Source organism: Nymphaea colorata, chromosome 13, assembly GCF_008831285.2.
Source record: "Nymphaea colorata isolate Beijing-Zhang1983 chromosome 13, ASM883128v2, whole genome shotgun sequence".
In the NCBI taxonomy this organism is placed as follows: domain Eukaryota; kingdom Viridiplantae; phylum Streptophyta; class Magnoliopsida; order Nymphaeales; family Nymphaeaceae; genus Nymphaea; species Nymphaea colorata.
In genome coordinates this window covers 5,132,236-5,156,267 of record NC_045150.1, presented here as the reverse complement: position 1 = coordinate 5,156,267, position 24,032 = coordinate 5,132,236, and the positions used below count along the sequence as shown (strand labels likewise).

Sequence of the window (24,032 nt, the reverse complement as noted above, 5' to 3'; positions counted from 1 at the left end):
ACAAATCATATGACACAACCAATCTCCCATCACCAAACCTTGTGGCAAACTAGGGCATGCTCGGATGCACTATTTTTTTTTTTTTTTTAAGGGCGGGGGGATAGTGGTGCTTTGCATCTCCTACAAGATATTCTGCTGGATAAACTAGCACCCCATGATTGGAAACCGTCACACGAACCTGGAAGCTAAGATACCAACGCCATCCCAGTCCGTTAGATTCACACCAACAGATACAGACCAGAACAAATAGAAAATGTACATTCTTTTCATCATAACAGACCTGTAGATGTTCCTTCATGGTGACAAAATCAATATTGAAGAAGGGATCATTATCTTACTCAGAGTGACGCCTAGAGGGGGTGATACACCAAAAACTTCACCTACTGGTAGCCGAAGCTCTAAAACTAGAAAAGAGTCCAAAAGCCATCCCATCTCAGATTGTCCATATGCAACGGTTGAGATGTCGAATCTTTCAGAAAACTAAAGGGAGCTCCCTATTTTCAGCCTGCACAGTTGGCAAAAAAATAAGCCACGAAGACCATTAAAGTAAAATAATAGGCGTATAGAGAATAGAAACAACAGTGAAAGTCGCCTGCATGAAATAAAGAAAAGAGAACAGACTGCATCCAGGAAGATATGCCGACAGGAAGCTGAGAACTAATGACGCTTTCTAGATTTTTATTCGACAGGCAAACTAAATACTCTTCCAAATTCTCATGCTCAAGCAGTCTAAGCATGTTGTTATAGTTCCTTAGGAATTTAAATTTCCTTCACAACTTACATCAGATGCCTTCTGAAGATCAAATTTATATTCCATGTTACTAGCAAATCAACAAGCAAAGAAGTTTGTCACATAATGTAAAAATGTAAGTACATGTGTATTCTTATATGTACACATATGTTAATCAGGCAAGATATATGCCACTTATATGTATATTATACATAGATATAAACATGCATTTTATTTTTATTTCTGTTTCATCTAATTTATTTTTGTATTAATTTTTGTTTTACTACTCAAGATTAGGCCTTGACCAAGGTTGGGTAACTGAATGGCTCCTTTCAGAGCATTGAGGGTTAGCCACAGGCTAGATCAGCCCCTTGCTGGCCGTATATATTGAAGCTATTCCCCTCTTGTACCATAGATGCGTTTCTACGCTTAGTGCCATTTTTATTTTTCTGTGCCTTAGCGCACATTTCTTAAGGGTGCTTGGTGATTGAGTTTTCGTCATCACTTTCTTCAACATATTGGGCTGGGTTTTATGGCTATTTGGGGGTCCTTACATGGTACCAAAAAAAGATCTGGTTTTCATTTGAAATGTATTGATCCCTATAGTACTGGGATTGGGTGACCTCCTAGAAAGTCCCGTCTTGCCTGCCGCCACTTTTCCCTCAAGCTGCCATTCTTTTGCCCTCTTAGAAGCTGTTTAGCAACAGTAGTAACAGACTGTGACTGTTTCTTGAATCTGCCCCAAAACATCGGGGCAGGTTCATGGAACAATAACAGTTTGCTACTGTTGTCAAACGACATTTTAGGGCCAGAAGGAACAAACGACTGGCAGCATCTTTAAGATAATTATTATATAAAACTTAATGTCAAATGAAAACTGCAAAGGCCTTAGTTCTGATGTCTGCTGGTGTTGGACAAAAAAATTATCTCAAATTTTTATCATTCAAAGAAAACTAGTGAGGCATGAAAATCTCTAAAAGTTATGTTCACCCAAAAAGATATGGCTCATAAGTATTATCTCAAAAGCAAAAAACTAGAAATGACAAACAAGGAAATTAAAATGCGTCTGACAATTTTATGGAATTGCTTTTAATATGAAACAAAATATATTGAACCCAAATGAGGTGAAATTGTCACTGAAACAAGATCAGAGTACGAGTTGAAAAAGAATTTCTTTTACATTTTTCGAGAAGATTGAGCTCGAACTTGATAAAAAAAATTAATAAAAACAAACTGGTCACCAATTTTACCTTGACGCCTTGACAACATAGACATATATGCATATATAAATAAATATATACATACATAAGCCTCTTAGTGTAAATCTGTAACAAAAGAGAATTTTAAAAGATGATAAAAATAAAAATAAAAATGGGTCTCTTTTTGGAAATGAAAATAGAATGAAGGCTTAAAACAAAGGAATTTTATAAAAACCTAACCGAGCTGCATGTGCATGTGTGCATTCTCCTCCACGTCACATCGATGCAGGTGTTGCATCCAAAGTGCCGCCGACTCATCATAGGAAACAACCATTAGAAATTTAAAATCAACCACCTACACTTCAAAGAACTGAAAGAACACCAAGAGTGACTGATAGGTTTGTCTCTTTTGACTCCTTTACCCCTAGACATAAAAGTTTGCTTGCTTGTCATACATTCTTACTTTGAACCAACCAGTGATGAAAAAGCAAGAAGGTACAATCCTTAGCATAGAAGCTATTGGAAGAACCAATATGCAGGACATCCATACCAATAAAGGAACTATAGATTGTACATGGATCCATAAGATAAAAACCAAGAGTCATGAGTCATTAAAGGACACAAAGCTACATTAGTGGACAAAAGACACACTCCAAAATACAGAAAAGACTATGAAGGACTTTGCCACATGGCAACAATAACCATGATAAACCCTCATAGCTACTGTTTAATTAAAAATTGGAAAGTTTTCAAATGGTGCTTAAAAATGCATCCGTGAGTGAAGACCTTAACAAAGAAATTTACATAGATGTCTCACTGAATATGAATGTAATAAATCATAAGGTGCTTAGATTAAGAAAATTTTTTATGATCTCAAACAAACACATGAAAAATGGGATAAATTCAAAAAAAAAATAATGAAATATAGATTTCAACTTCTTTTACTGATGACATTGTTTGTTAAGAATACTTGCACAATGATCATTATATTGTTACTATATGATGATAACAAGTTGATAATGGGAAGTGACATAATCAACTTCAACATTTTTCAAAAACACTTTTGAAGTGACCAGTTTGGGATTTCTAACATACATTCTAACATGAAATTTATTCTTCATGAGGATACATATTATCCCAAATGACATTTGAATAAATATTATCAGGTCCTAAATAACTAATGATAAGAGTAATGGAGAGTCTTGAAATTATCAGAAATCAGAACCAAGACTAAAGTCGATGATGGAATTCTTTTGAAAAATACAACTGATTGAAGACAGTTAGTTGGACCTTTTATGCACCTAAGTATCACTAAACCTCACATAGCACATGCAGTATACGGCAAGCCAGTTTCAACATACTTAAACCTCAGTCCACAGAGTTTGATATCACAAAATGTACGATACCCAAAAGAGATATATGAGAGTATTCCTATCTTCTTTCTTTTTATTAGAATTGATTGTTGTTTTCCAAAGAGAATCACTAGCATTATAGAAGTGCAAAAAACAACAAAAGGCCTTTTTGTCATCTACAGCCACAGATACAATAGCAGTATGGCAGTGACCATTAGGACAATAAAGAACATATAATTCACACAACTTTTAATGGACATGCGAGCTTGCATGGAAAACCTTCAAAACTATGCAATGATCATAAAAATTTACTTATATAGCATGAAGTTACACATTTCATAAAAGAAGCAAGAGTATAAAGAAGCAAGAGTACAAAGATGAACAATTGCATTGAAATAAGAGAAGAGGAATACTATTGAACTTCTTTATGTGGCTTCAGTATATCAACTTGCAGATTTTTTTTACTACATTTTGTGTACACCAAGATTTTAATTTTCTTATTAACAAACTTTTAAAAAAGACACCATAAGTTTGATGGTGTGCTAGAATTTGTGTATATACTTGTTCATCCACGTATATATATGCAAATAATTGTCAAAAATATTGTGCCTTTTTCAAAAAAGAACTGATATTTACATTAAAAAACAAACAAATTTAATGCATTTTTCCACTTTTATTACATTTTTTCACTTTTTCCATGTCATTTTTGCTTCAAAGTTTAAAAGTTAAGTTAAAGTATTTATCTTCATTTCTATCATTACTAAAACATCATTTTTATTATTTATCTTCTTATTAGTTTCCCATTTATTTTATTTTTACCTAATTTTTATGATTTTTAAAAATTGTCAAGTTTTTCCTCATGAAACTACTGGAAAATACCTGAGAGAAATCTCACCGTTTAAAACCTGAGAACGATACTTGTGGCAATAATGCAAACCATATATTGTATGTACTAAGTGTATATTAGGTAATAGGATAAACATGTATTTTACTTTTATTGCTGCTTTTTCATTTGCTGCAACCTCTCTTTTTCTGCATATATAGATGGTATTCGCTTTGGATTAACCATGTTTTAAGCAATTAAGCAATTCGATTCTTATCTCTATTGTATGTGTGCATCAGTGCACATTCTTGTGTTCTTCGTGATTGGCCATCAGCGCCATCATCTTCTACCTTTTTGGGCTGGTTTTCATGCCTATTTGTTGGTATTTTTAGAGATAAATGGCATGAACATGCCAGAAAAGAAAGCATAAATCAATGTGAACTGTTACCAACAACTTACCATTGTATTTTTCATAGAGACTACAGCGTCAGTATCTATCGTAAGTCTTCCTGTAATCCTCGCGTCTTTGATGTTGAAACTCACCATACAAATCTTGAGGCCTTGCAGTTGAATAACTGTCTGAAAATGGGTATCTGCTCCTTGAATCAACAGGCAAACTACTTGAGTAGTGGGAGGCAGTTGCAGTTCCCTCATAATCAGGGAAGCCAGGGCGAGAATAGGAGGAATATGTTGATTCTGGCAAATGGTGGTGTGCTTGTTGTCGCCTTTGCATATCTGCATGCAGAAATTCTTCCCATTGTTTTGCATGAGAGACTCTTAACGCAGCCAATTTCTTTGTATATGAATCCCTTAGTTCTTGGATAGACTGCAGTTTTACGACCATGTTAGACTCAACGCATTTGCTTTCCCAATTCCAAAAAAAAAAATTTCAAAGGCATAGCTACAAAGAGTCCAAGAACATCAAACATGCACCACACCCAAACTCCTCAAGAGAAAGAGTACTGGGGAAGAAAAGGAGCTAAATACTCGGAAATATTGCACTGCAAGACTCTAAGGGTTTTGTTTATCTCATTGTTGGAAGGAAGCTTAAGATTTTAACAGTAAACTTCCATGTTTTCTAAGATATCTTTGCATGTAAATCCTCAAATTAAATTCCCTGTTACTTGTAGGAAGCATAAGACACCAGAGCATAATATGTGTTCAGTAAAATAACTGTTTTCACTTTTCTGCGAACAGATTAACTTCTGGCCCTTGAACTTGGGATGTTACTGGGAAGATAGGTATGTTGTTCTCAAATTTCTGAAGACTATACTGGCTATAGTTATTGTTGAATTCAGCTTCCTTCTTTTTGGACCCAGCTAGGCCCTTTCTAAGGATCCACCATCCACACCCACCTACCACTGTTGTCTAGGTAAGGTGGAGATTTATTGTTATAACATCCCAAATATATATATATATATATATATATATATATATATATATATATATATATATATATATATATATATATATAGAAACTTGCAAAAAGATGGTACAAAATGAATAACCTGGTCAACTATTTATTCTAGAATTTAAACTTTAAACTTTAAATCATGAAAATAATTTTGAAATAGATTAGAAAAGAAGAAAACTCTTCCTTAGAAATGGTTTATACGGACATTGAATAGAGCAAACTCATCGTCATAGTCCATGTGTATAGACAAATTTGAAAAATGAAGATACATATAAAATCATAAATGTTACCTGATATACCTGTTGGGTTTTTAAACTCTAAAGTAACCATAAACAATTACAAGCCTATTAGGCATCACCTTAACTTTTGATACTCAAAGTTTCAAACACAATTGAATGAACTCAAACAAGTATCAATTTTTCTGATTCTTTGCCCGTCATAAAAACACAAACACTGGTCTACATTGTTCTAGGTTCATCTAAGGTAGATCCAATTTATGATTGCAGCTGTCCAAAGTTGAGGCCTATGAATAATTAGACCACCTTGGACCCATAACCAGCTGCCAGTCTCATTCAACTTTGAAGATTGAAATCAACAAACTTAGTCCAAAAGAAAAGCAGCATTAGGCAAATTATAAGCAATAAGGAAACAGTTCAAATATAAAATACACATGTAAAATAAAAAAAAATACATGGACTTATACCTCACGATGCTTATGACTTTCTGCATCTTCTTCCTTATCTCGCCATCTTGCCAATTCCATCACCTCCCTCCTATAGTCCATGTCCAACTCTTCAAAATTTTGGGGAAAGGAATGGAAATCATACTTATGATTGGTGTGTACATCCAGCCCATGTCTATCAACATCCCAAGTACCTGCCCTATGCATCCCTGCATTCTGTTTATGGCTATCATAGGCTTTAAATCCATCACCTGGAAAAGTGCCACCACGCTGTGGAGACCTTGATCGCCCTCTAGCTCCATCATTACCAAAAGCTTCATGAAATGAAGATCTTGTCAATGGGCAGCTTCTTTGTTTTCATATACTTAAGATTACATCCTAATGACAAGGATATCACATAATGAAACATAACTAAAAAAAACAAAAATAGATGAATCTCTGAAACCATCAACACATACAACTTTTGGCTATGCTTTCAATAAATAAGTTTGCATTTGGTGACAACCTGACTGATTCACTCTGTAAATTACTTCAAACTCGAACACGTAAACCTTGAACTTACCTCTTGCTGCAAAACAACTGCCGTCAACAGGAAATGTTATTATATTTCCATTAAAATATAATATACATAAATACAAAAAGAAAAAGGTTTCTAGAGTCTCTGTACATGGTTTTACCAGCTCCCTATGAAGGCTGAGAGTGAATTCTACATGGTCCCTACCTTGTGGAGAACCCCTTGACAACTGTTGCAGGTCCTTCCGCAAATGATCCTCTACAACCTTTTCTTGACTACAAATCCTTGACTGGGTTTGTGGAGGATTTCTAGGACTAGAATGAGACCTTTGAGACATTGATCGTCGTAAATGAGGACTAACATGTGTATCATCAGGAGACCTAGATCTTGCATTCTGATGATCAGATGATCCTTTCCTTCTCGCACCCCTGTCCTCGTCTTGTATCACCTTCCTCACAGCATCCACACCTTTTGCCAGAACCAGCCTATCTTTTCCACTTACTATGATGAATCGCTCGTCCATTTTAAGTTTGCAACCAATGTCCTTCTCAATCCTGGTCACCACTTTCTCTGAAAATAATGCCCGTACATGTTTGTCTCTTGCAGGAACCCTTTCAATAAATTCTGCAGACTTGCGATTTGAGCCTAGAGTAGATGGGCATCCCTGTACACCAATATGGACAGGTAAGAACAGATGAGGCAAAATAGAACTGAAACTATGTATCAATGAAAATAAAAAGAATCTGTAGGGCCCGAACCAAGAGAAACTGCTTAGATCAAAATTGGAGCTCTTCATGACAAGATAAATTCCTAAACTAATATTCGACAGCACTAGCGAAAGCAGACAACGATGACATCTCCAGTCCACAACCAAGTATGTTGTTATGATGTGCTGGGGCATTTACCCCATCAAATTTCCCATTAAGGGGGTCAACAAGACTAGCAAGGGATGCTGTAATCTTAGCAGAAAAACAATTTATGTAGCTAATTACCAGCCTAGTTTCCTTTCTTTCTTAAGAAACCTTCAAGCTTTTTATTTTTACCAAAAGTTTATCAGCGAAATGGATATATTACAAAATATCGAAAACAATTATTGTCTGAACTTTGAAGCAAATTAGCAACATCTTTTAATGACATTATTGTGACATTTGCTAAACAAATTGCAGTTTAAAAATGAGGTGAAATATCACGTTTTTCTGGGTTAAAATTAAAAAGAAATTGCTCTTGTTCCAGAGATTATATCCACATATTTCTTTCCTGTCAGTGAGCCGATCTAACTTTTGTTCACTCCTCTTTTTCCTTGTTATTGGGAAATAATCACTTACCTCAAGATTGATAACACGATGTCCCTTAGTGCTAGTTTTACAAATATACACAAGCAGCATAAAGGCATTGTCACATCAGGCACATGTGCACACTCTCATGCAGATATGCACAAAGAAAAAAGAGAAAGAGGATGAACCTTTTTTCATTTTCAGGATTCAGGAATACAAGTGAATTACTGATGGTAGTTTTTCAAGTAAAAAAAAAAAAAGTAATCAATTTGATGATCCCTTTTCTAGCATTTCCCATGGCATTGCATTTAATATCTGATAAATTTAGCCTGATCAGCACAGGTATCTCAAAGACTCAAAACACACACTATAAGATGAACTGTCCTGTCACCATGAGCACCCTACACCCAAACTCAAAATCAATAGCTGAGATTAGTTGGTGTTGCATTCATATAGACATGGTTAGGAGCACTGAACTCCAGCAACCAATACACAAACTCCTAGTTATGCATTAGAATGAAAGAAGTATGAGACAAAGCAATATGATTCGGCCAGTAGGCCAGAACAGCCCTCCATATTCTTCAAAACCATTCTCTGAGTCTCAAAATTCAAAAGTCAATAGTTATATTTTAGTCAATTAAAGTATGAAAAGTTGGAGCAGACTACTGCATTTTACACAGTTAATTGATGTTAGTTGAACATTAAACCTATGAACATGTATTAAAATTGTAGAGTTCCAACAGTAAAAAGAGTGAAAGGCCTGTACAAATATTGCACAATAAATTTGTTTTGATATAGGGCAAGAACTTACATTGATGCAGAGAAAGAGAAAAGCTATAATAGTTCCTTGAGATATGATTAACCTAAATAATGATATGTCTAAAGTTCTACCTCAAGTTCATTTGTCAAACTGAAAATGTTTCTATTTCTAAATTTAATCTGTTTGTTTTATAGGTATTTGCCTATCATAAGTGAAAAGAAAAAACATGAGTGCGTACAAGCACATGCCTCCACAAAAGCAATCACACATCCCCACCACTGCCCCCACACATGCACAACAATGAACGCAAAAGGACAACTGCAAGAAGCATTGGCAACGAAAATAGCAAAGGAATTCATTGATATTTGCCAAGCTAACATGTCCATAATATTAATTTAGTATAAAACATGCTTCAATTGAACTATTCAAGTTTTTTTATGAAAATTATCAATAATTTGACGTAATGAGAGCTCTTCTTTTTAAACGAATACAGAAACACATTTAAACCCGAACAATAATTGTCTTTATATATGTTTCCTATCAAATCACTCTTAGAAGTTAGAATAATATCTACAAAACTAAATTCCACAAAAATTGATTCATATGTATTATATGATTCTGTATCATGTAGTGTACAAGACTATGTTATTTCTTCTTCTTCTTCCTCTTACTATTACTAACTTTTTACTCTATTTTTTTAACTTTTATTCATTATTGAGTCCAAAAATTATGGTTACCATATATACGATTCCTATTGCTACTATGTAGCATTATGTAGTGAAATATAATTGTTAAATATGTCATTTTCTTTTGTTTGTTAGAACCACTGTCACAAATATCATTCTCAGGAAAATATCGGTGAGGTTTTTCTCAAGTATTTTTTGGCAATGCTGTTTTCCCCAGGAAAATCTCAACAATTTTAAAAAGTTAAAAAAAACCTCAAATTTTTTAAATATTTAAAATTATTAAAATCTCAGAAAAAGATGGCAAGAAAATAACGATAAAATTGTGAGATTTTTTTGTGAGATTTTCAAAACTTCATGACGTTTTCCCAATCTTTTTGTTTTATCTGATCTTCATGTATATATTGCAAGATTTTTGAAAATCCCACGATATCTGTGACATGGTTAGAACCAAAGGAATGCAGTTAAGCTTGAAAATCAAAGAACAGCAAGAAGATCTTTGAGCCATGCATGGCAATGGGCATACTACAAAACCAAGGATTTGAATGCAGTAACTTGCAGGCATTGTTACAAATATCACTCTCAGGAAATTATCTGTGAGGTTTTTTAATTTTTATGAAGTTCTTCTCAAAAAAAATCTTGGGAAAATCTTGACAATTTTTAAAAAATTAATAATCACCAAGGATTTGAATGCAGGAACTTGCAGGCATTGTCACAAATATCACTCTCAGGAAAATATCTGTGAGGTTTTTCTCAGGTAATTTTTGTGAAGTTCATCCTCTCAAAAAAATCTTAGAACAAACTTGACATTTTTTTAAAAATTTAAAAGCATAAAAAACCTTAAAAATTCTAAAAACTAAAAAATATTAAAATTCGGGAAAATTGTAATGGAATCATGATAAAATAGCGAGATTTTCATTTGGCAAGATTTTCAAAATCTCATGAGTTTTTCCTGATTTTTGTGTTTTATTTGATTATCTCGTAACTATCAATAGATTTTTGAAAATATCACAATATCTATGACACTGCTTGCAAGAAATGCCATAAAAATACAATGAAGGAACTTACAAGATTAAACATCTTGGTACGGGAAGCAATGTCAAAGCATGTGAAGGCCAATGTCTAAAAGTTTGCCAAGTCAACCAAGAGACTTCACTGAATCGGGCCTACCCTACCTGGTCAATCTAGGAGGAGATAGGACATCATTGGGTCCCACTTCTTTGGATCTCGACGCCCAAACACGTCTAACATGACGAGCACTTGTAATATAATATAGGGTCTTTTTACATTGGGATGTGTCCAGAACTTAACATGGCTAACATGATGAGTCTTGCTATATTGTAATGTGTTTGGTGTTTTAGGGACATTTCTGTTCATACAGTAAATTAGGATATCAGTTAAGAAGGATCACAAATCACCAAATACAGAAAATAGGCAAGCAAGCGTGAGTTACAACTCCATTGTCAGTAGACATTGTAATGCTACTAGTTTGCCTCGGGAAAACAAAAAGGAAACTCATCAAACAGACACAATTGCAAGACTCAACCAGATAAAACCAGGAAGGGGAAAAAGGAAAAACAAAAATATTACCAAAGGAAAACGTTGACTTATGCATATTCAAGTATAAACACTCCAATTCCCTACTCACAAGAAGCTTACACAAATTATTACCACTAGCAACCAGTAAATCCCAAAGTCTAAATATCCACAGTTGTCTTCTACCCAACAAGGACGTATGAGCGAAATAGAGAGAAACTCATGTGCATTTTCCTGCTTGAATCGACAACTAACAGATCCTAGACAGCCGATAAGCGATATAACAAAGGTAAAAGGATAGGAAAATTGGAAAAGATTTCAACCCAAAAAGAAGCATAAAATTGTCATGCCCCAATTCAGCTTTCATCATCACGTCAATACGAAAAGATACCCCAAGAAACTAAAATGAATTCAACATTAGTACCAAACCCTAACTACCGAAGGATCTATCCAGGGCAGCTACCATTCCGGAAGCGAAATAGAAAGCAGTGGGAGAAAGATGGTGGGAGAGAGTGGCACAACTGCAACGAAACATTGAGATGTGTCCAGAAAGAATACCTGAGTAAAATGGCCTGACTCGCCGCAGATCTTGCATATCATTTCCTCCTCCTTCCGCTTCTTCCAGTTGCGCTCCGTCGCCTTGGCCTTCGCCTCCCACGCCTTCGCCTCACGGCTCGTGAAGTCCGTCGGCACGGCGTTGGGGTCCGGTTCGCCCTCCTCCTCGCTGTCGCTGTGTTGCGGCCTCTTGGTCACAGGCGCCGACGCCACCTGAGCGGCCGACCGCGTCCCCGTTGGCCCAGTATACTCCTTCCCATACACCTCCTGAAAGAGCTCGTCGTCGATATCGTGCTCCGGCGAATTCGCCATAGAGAGGGAGAGAAGAGCGAGGGGGGGAAGAATGAAGATACCCTGGAGCTTCGACCCTGAAGTTTCGAGCAAACAGTGCCGTCGCCCTTTTTAGAGTCCGCGCCCTAACCAGGGGTTTCTCGTCATCCTCATCTCAAATATAGCTTGGAAGAGGTTCACGCATATAAATTAGCGATTTCCTTTTAAGTATTTTTTAAAATTATTCATATGAAAATAAACAATATAAACCATGCGATAACCTTAGCTAACATACTTTGTACCGTTAAATCAAGTCGACTCACATAAAACGTGACATTAAATTAATCAACCAAATGTTTTAGTATTATAAGTAAAATCTTACGTACTATATATTCACAAAAACTATGAATTGAACTAATCAACCAAATCTTTTATTATTTTAAATGAAAAAATTGTACACAAATCAGTGGTATAATATAATATAGTTTGACGTTTAAGTAGTTGAGGGATGGATTTTTTTTGGGTTGTTTGGTATAACAACAATATGAGAGAGTGTTATATGAATATGAGAGAGTGTTGTATGAATCTGTTTTAAAATTGTGATGGATTAGTGAAACAGTTGGACAAGTATTTAGACAAACCTATGATAATTCATATGGCACAAATGAATCTTAATAATCACAACGAACTAAATTATATTGTGCTCCTCAGATAGCCAAAAAATAATGGCTCACAAAATCAGTTAATGCTTGAAAAGTCATAAATTAAATTCATGAGCTAAAGTTTCATGAGACAAATTGAGAAAAAGATAGGATAGGCAAAATGTCAAGTACATAATAACATTGCATACTATAAGATGCCTTTTCAACTGGTGCTCTTAAAGCAATAAGCCTGTAGGATCTCAAATATCAGGAGTAATACATTCTTGACATATTAAATATCTTCATTCACAAGTACAAGCTTTGTTGGTCGTGTGACATATGATATATATAGACAGAATGCATGTCAATTTAATTGGGATATCGTTGAATAAGTTGGCTTGTTTTCTAAGGACCAGCGGTGCACTAATGCAGGTTCTATTTAATGGTTGAGTGTCTCTGATGTGGACCTCCATGCCCAACACGTCATCTACATGTCTTTTCAATAAGGAGTCTGGTTCGGGCCGGCCTCACACCTAAAATCCAAACCAGAGCTAGGCTTGAGTTTGATTCAATTAAATTAAAAAATATATATTTTTAATATAAAATAATATATAAATATAATTAATCATAATTATTATAATCAAATATAAAAATCAATAAAATAATGTACTAAAAAAACCTTATCAAACCAAAACCGACTTAGTGAAGACCACCCGGGCGGGCTTGATACTTTTTTTTAGGCTTGAACCGGGGCCTGAGTCAGGCCGAGTAGTGGGTACCGGTGGGTATCCGACCCAACGCCCTGTCTTAAGAGCAATTACTCCTTCACTCTCTTTATCGGGCTGGCCCGGTGCCTTTTTTTTTTTCTCGAGTACTGGGTACCCATCGGGTATCTGACCCGACACCATCCTTAAGAGCAATTGCTCACCCACTCTCTCTATCGGGCCTTCTTTCAGGCCCAAGCCTGGGTCCGAGTTATTTGAGCATATGTATGATTGACTTGGACTTTAAACCTTTGATGCATAAAAAATTATTTTGTTAATCACTTTAGGCCAAATTAATTCAAGGTCCTAAGATGATTATGCAGGGCAATCATGGTGGTCAAGTTATGTGAACTGATGAAGGGTGTGTATATTATAGATGTAGGGTTGAGATCATCCACCACAACATGTCATATATTAGAATGGTTATATATGTGTCATTAGCCATGTCATCTACAGCCATGTACGTTTTTGACCCACGTCATTTCGAAAAAGCACATCTAAATAAGAGCTGACATAGAAAATCAAAGATGAACTATGAAGGATGGAGGAAACGAAAAGCACTGGAATGGTCTGCATTCCTTCATCAACTTTGAGAATGCAAATAATGCCATGATATATGGAAAGGTTAATTTACTACAAGTGCAATGCATGACCTAAATTATAAGAGATGTTGGCCTTGTCAAAACTATGTATATTAGCATGCATTTTCTTGGTGAGACTGTAAAGTTATTAAGTTAACCAAAGAATTGAGTTTGAGCCTCACTTAGTCGAGCCGAGTTCGAGTCTCACTTAGTCGAGCTGACCGAGCTCGGGCTCGACTCGGCTCGTGTTCAGCCCTAAAAGTTAACCAAAGAATTGATGTTGAAGTTGATGACATGCAAGGGTCGATTTCATATGTGTTTGAAATGCAAGCAATGCATCATCTTTTGATTGGCCAACTTGTGTTGGTGAACAAGGATTAAAGAATGATAGGTATGAAAATTTGCTCAGAGATCGCCAAAAACATATTATTTTGATTTGTTTATTTCATATGAAGCGTTTATTTGGATAGAGTAACAAATCTTAGCATCTTACTTGAATTATTATACGAAGTTTTTCTTATTGGTGTGTAGTTATTTAAGGTTTATATATCGGGCCAAAAAAGTCATCACAAATTTGGGATTTTATTACGAGAAGAAAGAAGAAGAAGATGTTAAATATAACATGCTTAAGACACCCAATAGATTGTGCTGCATGACATTCTTTCGATAAGATGCACCTATAATTTGTTGCAAATGTGTGCATAATACTATGCTTAGCATGCGATGTTTCAAAACCTTCAGAACTTATATAGCTAGCTTATTCCATTGATAATATATAATGTAATGTTTGGATGTATATAAAACAACCTTATAAAATTGTGTTGTATTGAAGATATGCTGGTCTTTAATCATTTATAGTTGCTGTTCTTGGTTTGAAAAGATCTTATATTTTTATTTTTCCAATGAAATTAAAAACAATTGGAAGGAAAAGGGATCTGTACTCTATAACATCTAAACTAACATAAAATTTGTGTTCTCTGTACACAAATATAGATTTTAAAAGCTAAAATGAAAAATCACAGTCTACACTAAAATTAAATGAGTGCATAAAAAAATTATGGAAAATTAAGTTGATTTAGGTGCTTCAAGAAGGCTCAATCCATTTCACAGCCATTAGGATCTGTGGGTTGGCAAGAAACATGCTGTATCAAATACCAACCAGAAAGAAATGCAAGCAGAGCTTTTTTGTTGCAGGAGCTAAACTATAATTTCAAAATTTTAACAAGAACCTAAATATAGAATTTTAATTTTTTTATATAGGTTAATTTTTTTTAATTTATAAGTAAATTTTTCGTTTTTTTTTTAATTGGAGAGAGAGCCATGGTCCTTGCCTCTGGTCCTGCAGCCAGATCATAAACTTAAATTCGTTTTGGGTTTTTAATGATGATGTTTTTGTTAGGTATTTTTCAGTAAAGTTGATTTATTTAAGAAACCCTTGAAAAAATCTGAACAAAAGATTAGAAATTGAAAAGTTCCTAAAAGTCAGGTAAAAATAAAATAAATGAAAATAACTAAATACAAAAACATATAAAATTATATGAAATGATATAAATAATGTCTTAATGTTGACAAAGTAATGGTGAATAATTACGTTTAAGTTTAAACCTGAACCCTTGAGGATGTTAACATTAAAAAAGAGAAAAACGAATAAAATGCAAAATGCAGGAGGAGGCATAATAAATTTAACTTTCACTTTATTTAAAAAGATGCAACTTTTTTCACGTTATTTTCAGTTTCTCATTTATTTCTTAATATCGTTTAAATACATTGATATTTGTGACACTAAAACCGAAACCTTTGTTTTATCACGTCCTTATCGTAAAAAAATGTCACATATAAAAAAAGGTTTATTTGTTTATAAATCTTGCGATTTATCAACTGCTTCATTTTTTATTTCCTACTGTCGTCGCTAAAATTGATTTATTCAAATTAGGATAAATCCAGGATTTGAAATCTGGACGGTCCCTCTGAGCAGTACTACCATTTGACCAATTTAGGCAACGGTGGGCCCACTTGGAAATCCCTGATTCCGTCCACCACGATCAACGGTTGCCGTTGGGAAACTAACTAGATGTACGCCCCTGGTCAAGCTTGGAATTCCAGTTCTCAAATAACCCCTTCAAGTTTCCATTAATTTAATTTTGCGGCTGAAATTTCTAGAACCCAATACAATACACATGCAAAAGGCCTACGAAAGTTAGCCGCAATTTGACAGTTATGAGAAAAAAAAAGCTTAATTTCAATTTTCAAGTAAAAATGTCCATAAGAAATACTACGCATATTTTGGTACTTGATATTAAAATAACTACGTACTGGTTAGGTAATCGGATCTAAAAACATATTTGTTTACAAACTTATTTAATATGTAAAGTCTACATTGATAGACAAGTAAGTGACGTGAAGAAATTATAAAGGGTCGGCCAAAAAATATGACAGCAAATGTTTTTTTGGCAGAAAAAACACTTTTTAAGTGTCTTATAAATCTATATTAAAGATTGAGACAGATTCATGTAATACTATTATTGTTGCATTAACCTAACAAAATCTTTGAAGCACATTCATGAAACATTCATAAATGATACTAGATAATAATGCATCAAACTTTTCAATCAATAGATAAATGATATCATGAGAAATGATAAATGATACTAGATAATCGTGCATCAAACTTTTCAATCAATAGATAAATGATATCATGAGAAATGATTTCATTGGTGAGAGTCACAAGTAACAATTCATGCGTATAGGAAAAACATAATTCAAGAATCGAAATTTCAGAAAAAAGCAAAGGTGAATTGGGTGTAACATCAAGATTTCGTCCAGTAGAATTTTGCAGTTTACAACTACGAACAAAACTAACAACGCAAAGTGTTTTCTCTATGGCTCCATTTTTCAAGGTAAGGATCGACCACCAAATTTGAAACCTCCATCACATAGAGTTAGCTTTGGGAAAAAATGTGAACTTTAAGACGTAAAAAGGGAACCTTTTTTTGTTAGCATTGTGATGTATAAATAAGGTAAACAAGTAGCTATCAGACTCTCACATCTCTGACTTGAATTAATACAGAAGTTAAATTATTTTTTCAAGAACCAAAAATACCCCTCAAAGTAGAGAAGAAGGTTCATTTAAAAGAACTCGTTTATTTCTCTCATGATTGTCCCACGACCAGAATGTTCCGACGGAGAGACGGCCTCGAAATGTCCCTGCACAAAAATACGAGGTTCTTTTTGTATTATAAGGCAAAAGTTGGGGCTAGCGTAATTATATTCAATTTAGCGTTGTTTACAGTTGCTCGGACTTGGGGCAGGCAGTTGTTTTACACGAATCAGCTCTTCTCCAGCTCTTCTCCGGAGGTCGCCGTCGTTGACTATTCTCCAGCGACCAAAGCGGGTCATAAAGGCATTGCTGCTACCACCAACGCCCACCACCTCCATCCTTCCCCTTCCCGTCGGCACCGGTTTCTGGTCCTCGGGAAAATCCATGGACCGGCAGGGACCCGGAAGGCCGCCGCCTCAGAGGAAGGAGCTCCAGGGTCCGAGACCAGCTCCGCTAAGGGTTCGGAAGAACCCCAGTAAATTCAAGAAGCCACCGCCTGGACCGTCCGCGCCACATCTTCCGGCGGAGGAGGACTGCCCCCGGGCCGGCCCCGTCATCATCTATGCGGTATCCCCCAAGATCATCCAGGTGACGACGGACGACTTCATGTCGGTCGTGCAGCGTCTCACGGGGCCGTCGCCGGGCCCGTCGCCCCGGACGCCGGCGGGAAGGTTCGGCAGCGGAGAGGGAATGGGCGACTTCGGCCTTCCGCCGGAGGTGGAGATCGAGATGGACACGCTATTGGACCGGAAGGAGGAGGGGAACCCCCATGGCATCCTCTCTCCGCTCCCGTCTTGCCTGCCCCCCATTTCCCCCAATTTTTTCCCGCTCCCGTCCTCGCTGCCGCCCTTCTCCCCCAACTTCCTCTCGAACCCTTGCATCTCCCCCAATTTCTGCGTGCCGTCGCCGGATCGGGAATTAAGCGCGTTACTGAGCAATCTGAGCCCCACGTTCTACGGGCGTCTGTCGCCGTTGCCGCTGATACTGTCGCCGGGCATGACGACGGACCGGTTCCTTGACTAACTCATTGACCGATTGATGGATGGATTGGCGCAACTGGACAATTTAGGGACAGGTGGAAGGCAAAACCTGTAATTTTTTTTTTCTTTATCTTTCTGAAAGAGGGAATTCCTTCCACCATTTTTTTTTCGCCTCTTTTTCGTGAACGTGGAATATCTTGTTGTTGTAACATGTAAGATTGAAGATCTGTAAACGATAATAATACGACTATTAATGCTTCTCCTTATCTTTTCCTTTTCTCCGGTTGTAGGTTTATGTTGGGTGTGATGATATCGAGAAAGAACGAACTCTGTAAGAAAACGCTGAAATTCAAGAAACAGACGGTTGAACTAAAAAGATTGAAAGCGATCCATGTGTTTGTTATATCGCCCCGTCTTGATTCTTGAATCTTGAATCTCATAGGGGTCTAAGCCCCAAGGGCCTAACGTGTAACTGTTCACCTCTTTCTTACAGGTTAGGCAGTTAAGTGAAATAAATCAAAACATAAGCATGTTTTCATTATTTCATTAAAAAATGATGCTGTTTTGGCAAAATGTTTTAGGAAAGGCGTGTCTTGCTTCTCCCTCTCTCCCTGTACATTACTGACTAAGTAACCAAGCACTGTATATTACTGACTAAGTAACCAAGCAATCAACGGATAATGTTTTAGTTTCAAAACAAATCAATTAGTTGCTTGAACCGCTTTCTCACTGAAATGTTTGAATGTATGCGGAAACAATCCCAATTCCCAAATGATATTTCACTTTGCGAGAGCTTTCAAGGGGTGGAGCCAAGATTTTTTCTAGAGTCGGGTCAAGAAGAGTGACGAAGAGGTAACGATCGGGCCAAATTAAAAAAATTTGATTTCTTCAATGTAAAAAAAAAAAAAGTTTTCCTTTGCTCTTCCCCGTTGAAAGTTCAGTGATCCATTCAAAGCATTATGCACCATCATGCCAAGATAAAAATACAATGTTCCAACTCCATAACCCCTATATAATCTTAAACCTAAAAGGTTTAAAATGAAATTCTAGTAAAGCATTTTCTGACACTAGTTTTAGTAGCAAAAATGATACATCTAGAAGTTGTTTGGCAAAAATAACATTTTGTGAGCATGAGATATTGTTAACTAGAATATGCCATGATTTTTGAGTTGAGATGCTTCCACAATGTCCCTCAAGAATGGAAAAGTAAAAACAATATTTTATGTCTCATCTTACTACAATAATTTTTTTCGACGTTTGAGTATGTATGCAAATAATGAGGTTACATATCACCAAAAAGTTCATAAATGCATGTATACCGACAATTTTTCTAGACCATCAGTGGAATCTTTAGTGACGCTATTCATATTGGTGCATTTCATGAACGTCAATAATACAAATAGTTTTAACGTTTTTCGTTTGCATGTCAGTAGAACTACTTATTTTTTTAATGGTGTCGATGATTTCATTAATGCCAGTTTCAGTTCTCAAGCTGCCCAGTAAACGAATGAGTTAACAAATTGTCCAACTAAGTCTGAAACTGTCCCTTTTTAGGCAGGAAGTTTAAGATGAATAAGTTACAAAATTGCCCTCTAAATATAATTATTTCTAGAAAACCAAAAAGGAGAGTCACAAAAAACCAGTCTTTTTCCAAAAAGACCCAATAAAAATGAAAAATTATATCTTTTCCCATTTTCCCATAAACTCCAAACTGACTTTTTTTCATATTTTTATCACATCATTGTCATTATTTTTGTTTTAAGGTTTAAATTATCCTCATTCCTATCATTAGTAAAACATGATTTTTGTCATTTTATCAAGTTATTCGTTATGTTTTTTTGTTACTTTTTCATTTATTTTACTTTTTCCTAATTTTTAGATTTTTTTTGTTTCCTAAAAAATACCGATTTTTTTATAGAAATTTTTAAATTTATAAAAAAAAACCCGAAAAAAGGCCTTGCCTAAAACCCATTAACCATATTTGTAACAATGTAAATTAAAAAGGCAATGTTTACGGCATAGTGGAGGCCGCCAGTGGTGTAAGGTTGGAAGGAGGTGGTCGGACGTCAAATCCACGGTTTTTCAAGCGGCAACGTTGTGTTTGAGATCCATGCTGCCGTGAGAAGCTGAACTTGTTTAAGCTGTGTATTTAACAAAACAGCTAGCTCGCCGGCCGCTAGGTCCAGTGACAGCGGCTTGACTGCAGACGGCCAGGCCAGCAGTGAGTGGATGGCCTCTTCATTTGAAGTCTGAAAAGCCTGGGCATCTGACGATCATGAATCAAACAGCCATCGTTCTCTTTTGACTTAACATCTCAAACTAAGCCTGGGCATCAGGCTGGTTTGGCCCTGTCCAACATTTCAATCCCGAGCCCAATAAAGAGCCATGCTTAGGCCGGAACAAGTTGCCTGAAACCCGAGCCTAGTTCCGGTCCGGTTAAAATAAAAACATATACTTTTTAGTATAAAACAATACATACATAATATATACTAAAAATAATATTAAAAAACTTATTGAGCTGATCCGGACCAGCCCAATAAGTTATCGGGCCGGCCTGGTATGCCCGACCTGATGCTTAGCCTTAGCAGCGATTCTATCGGCAAATTGAGTTGTGCAGCAAGTATGCAACAAAGTGGGGTGGAGGCATTTTTTGAATTTTTTTATAAAATAAGTGGACATTTTAGACTTTTTACTTTTTTAAAAACTTTTTTACCCTTGTAAAAGCCGTTTTCTTATTTATTTTAGTGGGCGTGTTTTGGTCATTGTATACCCGGTGCACAATTTTTCATATACAAGAGTGCGCACATGACCCACTTCCGTTCATGGATGCCGGTCATGCCATGCAGCTAAGAAAAATCACAAGTGGTGAGCAGGTAACTTCTTTTAGCTCCCTCTTTTCGAGGTTACTTTCTTACTTGGAAGTAGGTTTAAAGCTAATCCGATTTATAAGTGATTATTGCTTATCTTTTACTATGGTTTATTTGTTTAATAATTTGGTTAGATTAGGATTATGCAATACTAATTTGTGTCAGTTTTAGATTATAAATTGTTAGTCACTTGCATAGTATAGTTGGTCTGGTTGGTAGTATGCCAATTCAATGGATGATATGCTTTTGGACTTTATATGGTGAAACACTGTACCTAATTGGCGGTTCACTAACTCCACACCAGGCCCAAACGCAACCCTGGGTCGGGAGGCACACAATGGAAGAGAGGTGGGAGTGGTGAGGGGAAGACTTTGGTTAATTATGGTTTTCCCATCTCTCCTTCACCCATAAATTATTACTCGTTACCTTGGTTAAAGTCTTCTATCTAAGGTTATAGTTACATAAGTGATCTAGTTTAGGCAATTAGTAACATGTTTAAATTCTCCTAACAGTTTGTTCTTTGTAACCTCACGCATTACTTAGGGTTTATTCAATTTTGAATTCTTTTGGATGAGGTGCTTATGTGCTCACTTGACTATATGGTTATGACTAGATCGAGCTTGACTCGGCCCAAAAAACTCGAGCTTGAGCTTGCCTCAAACTCGAGTAGAGCTCCTTATAGCGAGCTCCAGCTCGACTCGATTACACAAAATTGAACTCAAACTCGACTCAGTTAACCTATTTAACTCGTTTAGGCGTTAACTCGTTTGGCATTAACTCCTGTAAGTGTTAAACTCGTGTAACTTGTGAAAATTTGTTTTTACCCTAAAAGTCAAAACCGGTGAACTGGTTTTGGCAGTATATATAGAGTATCGGTTTGCGAGTGGAGTCTGAGTATAAACGAGTCTATTTCTTGAAACTTGAACTCGATTAGTTTATCATTTTAAGTATCTTTATAAGCTTGAACTCAGCTCATTTATAAATGAGTCAAGCACGAGCCGAGTTTTTTTCGAGCGAGTTCGAGTCGAGCCCGAATTGGCTCCGCTCGTTGTACAGCCCTATCTCCTTGTATATTACTCACTTAGTTAGTAACCAAGCAATCAACGGATAATGTAGTATTTTTAAAACAAATCAATTAGTTATTTGAACCACTTTTCCAATGGATTGACTCATGTTTGAGGCTAGACAGAGACAAGTCCATTTCAGAGGATCTTCTAAAAGGCATAGTATAGCTGGTCAGTGTAAGTTCGGCAGTCTGTTCAATCCTTATGGATATTATCTTTTATGTATCTTTATCATACCAAGATAAAGATACAATGTTACAACTCTATAACCAATATTTGTTTTGTAATAAAGCCTTTCCCAGCCCTCGTTTTGGCAGCAAAAATGATACATGCCTTTTAAGACATTGTGAGCATATTTGGTAGCAGGAACACTCAAAGTGTCTCGCTAATCTTTCTTAAAAATTGAGGCATATTCACGAACGACACATAAATATGCCTCAATTGAGCATTCATAAGACACCTCTATAGTATCCCTCACGTCAGACGACGTTTGAGAATATATATGAAAAATGATCAGTTAGCGTTGTATGTAATATGGGACTCTCAAAGTGGAAACGCAAAATAGCATTTTATTGATCATTATATTATAATAATTATTTTCCAGCTTTGAGAGTATGCATGCAAATACTAAAATAAAGTGATGTGTTTACATATCACCAAAAAGTTCAGATTCTTAGTGAGGATTGATTTGAGCTTTCGTAGATGTCTATTATTTAATTGATGTCAATTTAATTTTCTTTTTCCTATTTTTTAGGATTTTTTCTTAAAAAATTCCAAAATTTTCCAAAAAATTTCAGATTTGTCAAAAAATATCTTTATTAAAATTAAAAAAAAAACTTTTTAAAAAGGTAAAAAACAAGAAAAGCTTTAGAATGCCTATTAAAAATTTAAAAAGCATGCTCGTTGCGTTCACAGAAGTGGGCAAAACAGGTACCTCGCCCGGCCGCTGCTCAAACCAACCGGCTGAGATGGAGCCGTATGGCCGGCGAGTGCATTAAAGAAAGCCGGTGACAGCGGGCTTGAACTGCACACAGCCAGAAGTGGACATGCAAAAATAACAATTATTGTATGAATCGTCTGAATGACTGATCGGTCTTGGTGACGCTTCGTGCCCGTCGGAATTATTCAAAGCCAAAAGAAAAAAGAAAACAACAATAAGATGAATTCATTATCGTGTCTATTTATTACGCGATCCCGTGAAAATAAAATAAAGAACAGCCTGTGGTACCATTTGAAAGGAAGCTCTCTGGGATTGTGCAGAAAAAAGAGCGGGCAACATTGTGTTCGGCCATAACAGATAGCATGCTGCGTAGGTGTTCATAATCAATTCTTCAACTTGCTCTATTTTCATTATGCATCAATGCAATAGGTACCAACAGGGGGGCAAAGATGGGAATTTTTTATAAGAGAGGACAAATTATTGTTTCAAATACCATTTTGCAAAATTTTTATATAAGATGCATAATTTTTTTTAAAATTTAATGTAAGTTTTTTTAATTTATTTTTTCCCCTGGCTTTGTCTCCATCATGGCATCTTTCCATGTACTGTGCATGTGCAAGAGAGAGAGAGAGTTCATAAGGAGACTGGTGATGCCTGCAACATGGATTTTGCGCTTTCACCTATTTCGTTGTGGCTGCAATTGGTGGATTTTTACTTGTGGTCACCTTTTGATATAGTATATAGCACACAATATAAAGTTATTTTGTCAATCCTCCATAAATGGTACTGCAACATTTCCCAAAGGGGTTGGTGTAATGGACGCAGCATATGCTCATACTTTTTGAATTCAAAAAACATCACCTTCTTGAGATGCACAAAACGGCTGTTGATATTCAAGTTGAAGCATAACCATGCTATTCTCAAAGTAGACAAAGCAGACCTGGTACTCCAGAGGAATAGAGAAAAGAGTGGGGACTTCGCCCCTTTTATTGGGTGGTCGAATGAAATACTCTTCTCGTTAACCCAACATATCTCCGTCCATTAAAAAAAAATTGAAAAATGAAAACAAATAAGTTGTGGCGGAAGCATGAATCTGTCCACGTACTGATGCAGGACAGAGTCTCCTACGAACTTTTATGATAGAGATAACAGTTTCTTTCTGCTGGGAGGAACGAAAGCTGATCTATAAGACTATGGAGATCACTACTATAACAGTGAATTTGTAGATCCAGCACATCAATGGATCCAAAATCTTTATCCACTATCCACCATAGTTGGCTGACTCTTTGGGGTGGCTTAGGAATAT

The 24,032-nt window shown here is 36.0% G+C and overlaps 2 protein-coding genes across 2 annotated transcripts; one reads left to right on the top strand and one right to left on the bottom strand.

Moving 5' to 3' along the window:
* Positions 1 to 247: 247 nt before the first annotated feature.
* On the bottom strand, positions 248 to 11,963 carry LOC116267260 (uncharacterized). The gene is made up of 5 exons (XM_031648887.1): positions 11,526 to 11,963; positions 6,922 to 7,378; positions 6,222 to 6,514; positions 4,564 to 4,930; positions 248 to 505 (listed from the first exon to the last, which is right to left on the bottom strand). Exons 1-4 carry the CDS (start codon positions 11,832 to 11,834, stop codon positions 4,592 to 4,594), a joined length of 1,398 nt encoding a protein of 465 aa, XP_031504747.1. The 5' UTR covers positions 11,835 to 11,963; the 3' UTR covers positions 248 to 505; positions 4,564 to 4,591.
* Positions 11,964 to 16,657: 4,694 nt separating this feature from the next.
* On the top strand, positions 16,658 to 18,121 carry LOC116267032 (protein MKS1-like). The gene is made up of 2 exons (XM_031648581.2): positions 16,658 to 16,675; positions 17,068 to 18,121. The coding sequence occupies exons 1-2, from the start codon at positions 16,658 to 16,660 to the stop codon at positions 17,896 to 17,898; spliced, it is 849 nt and encodes a 282-aa protein (XP_031504441.1). The 3' UTR covers positions 17,899 to 18,121.
* Positions 18,122 to 24,032: the final 5,911 nt, after the last annotated feature.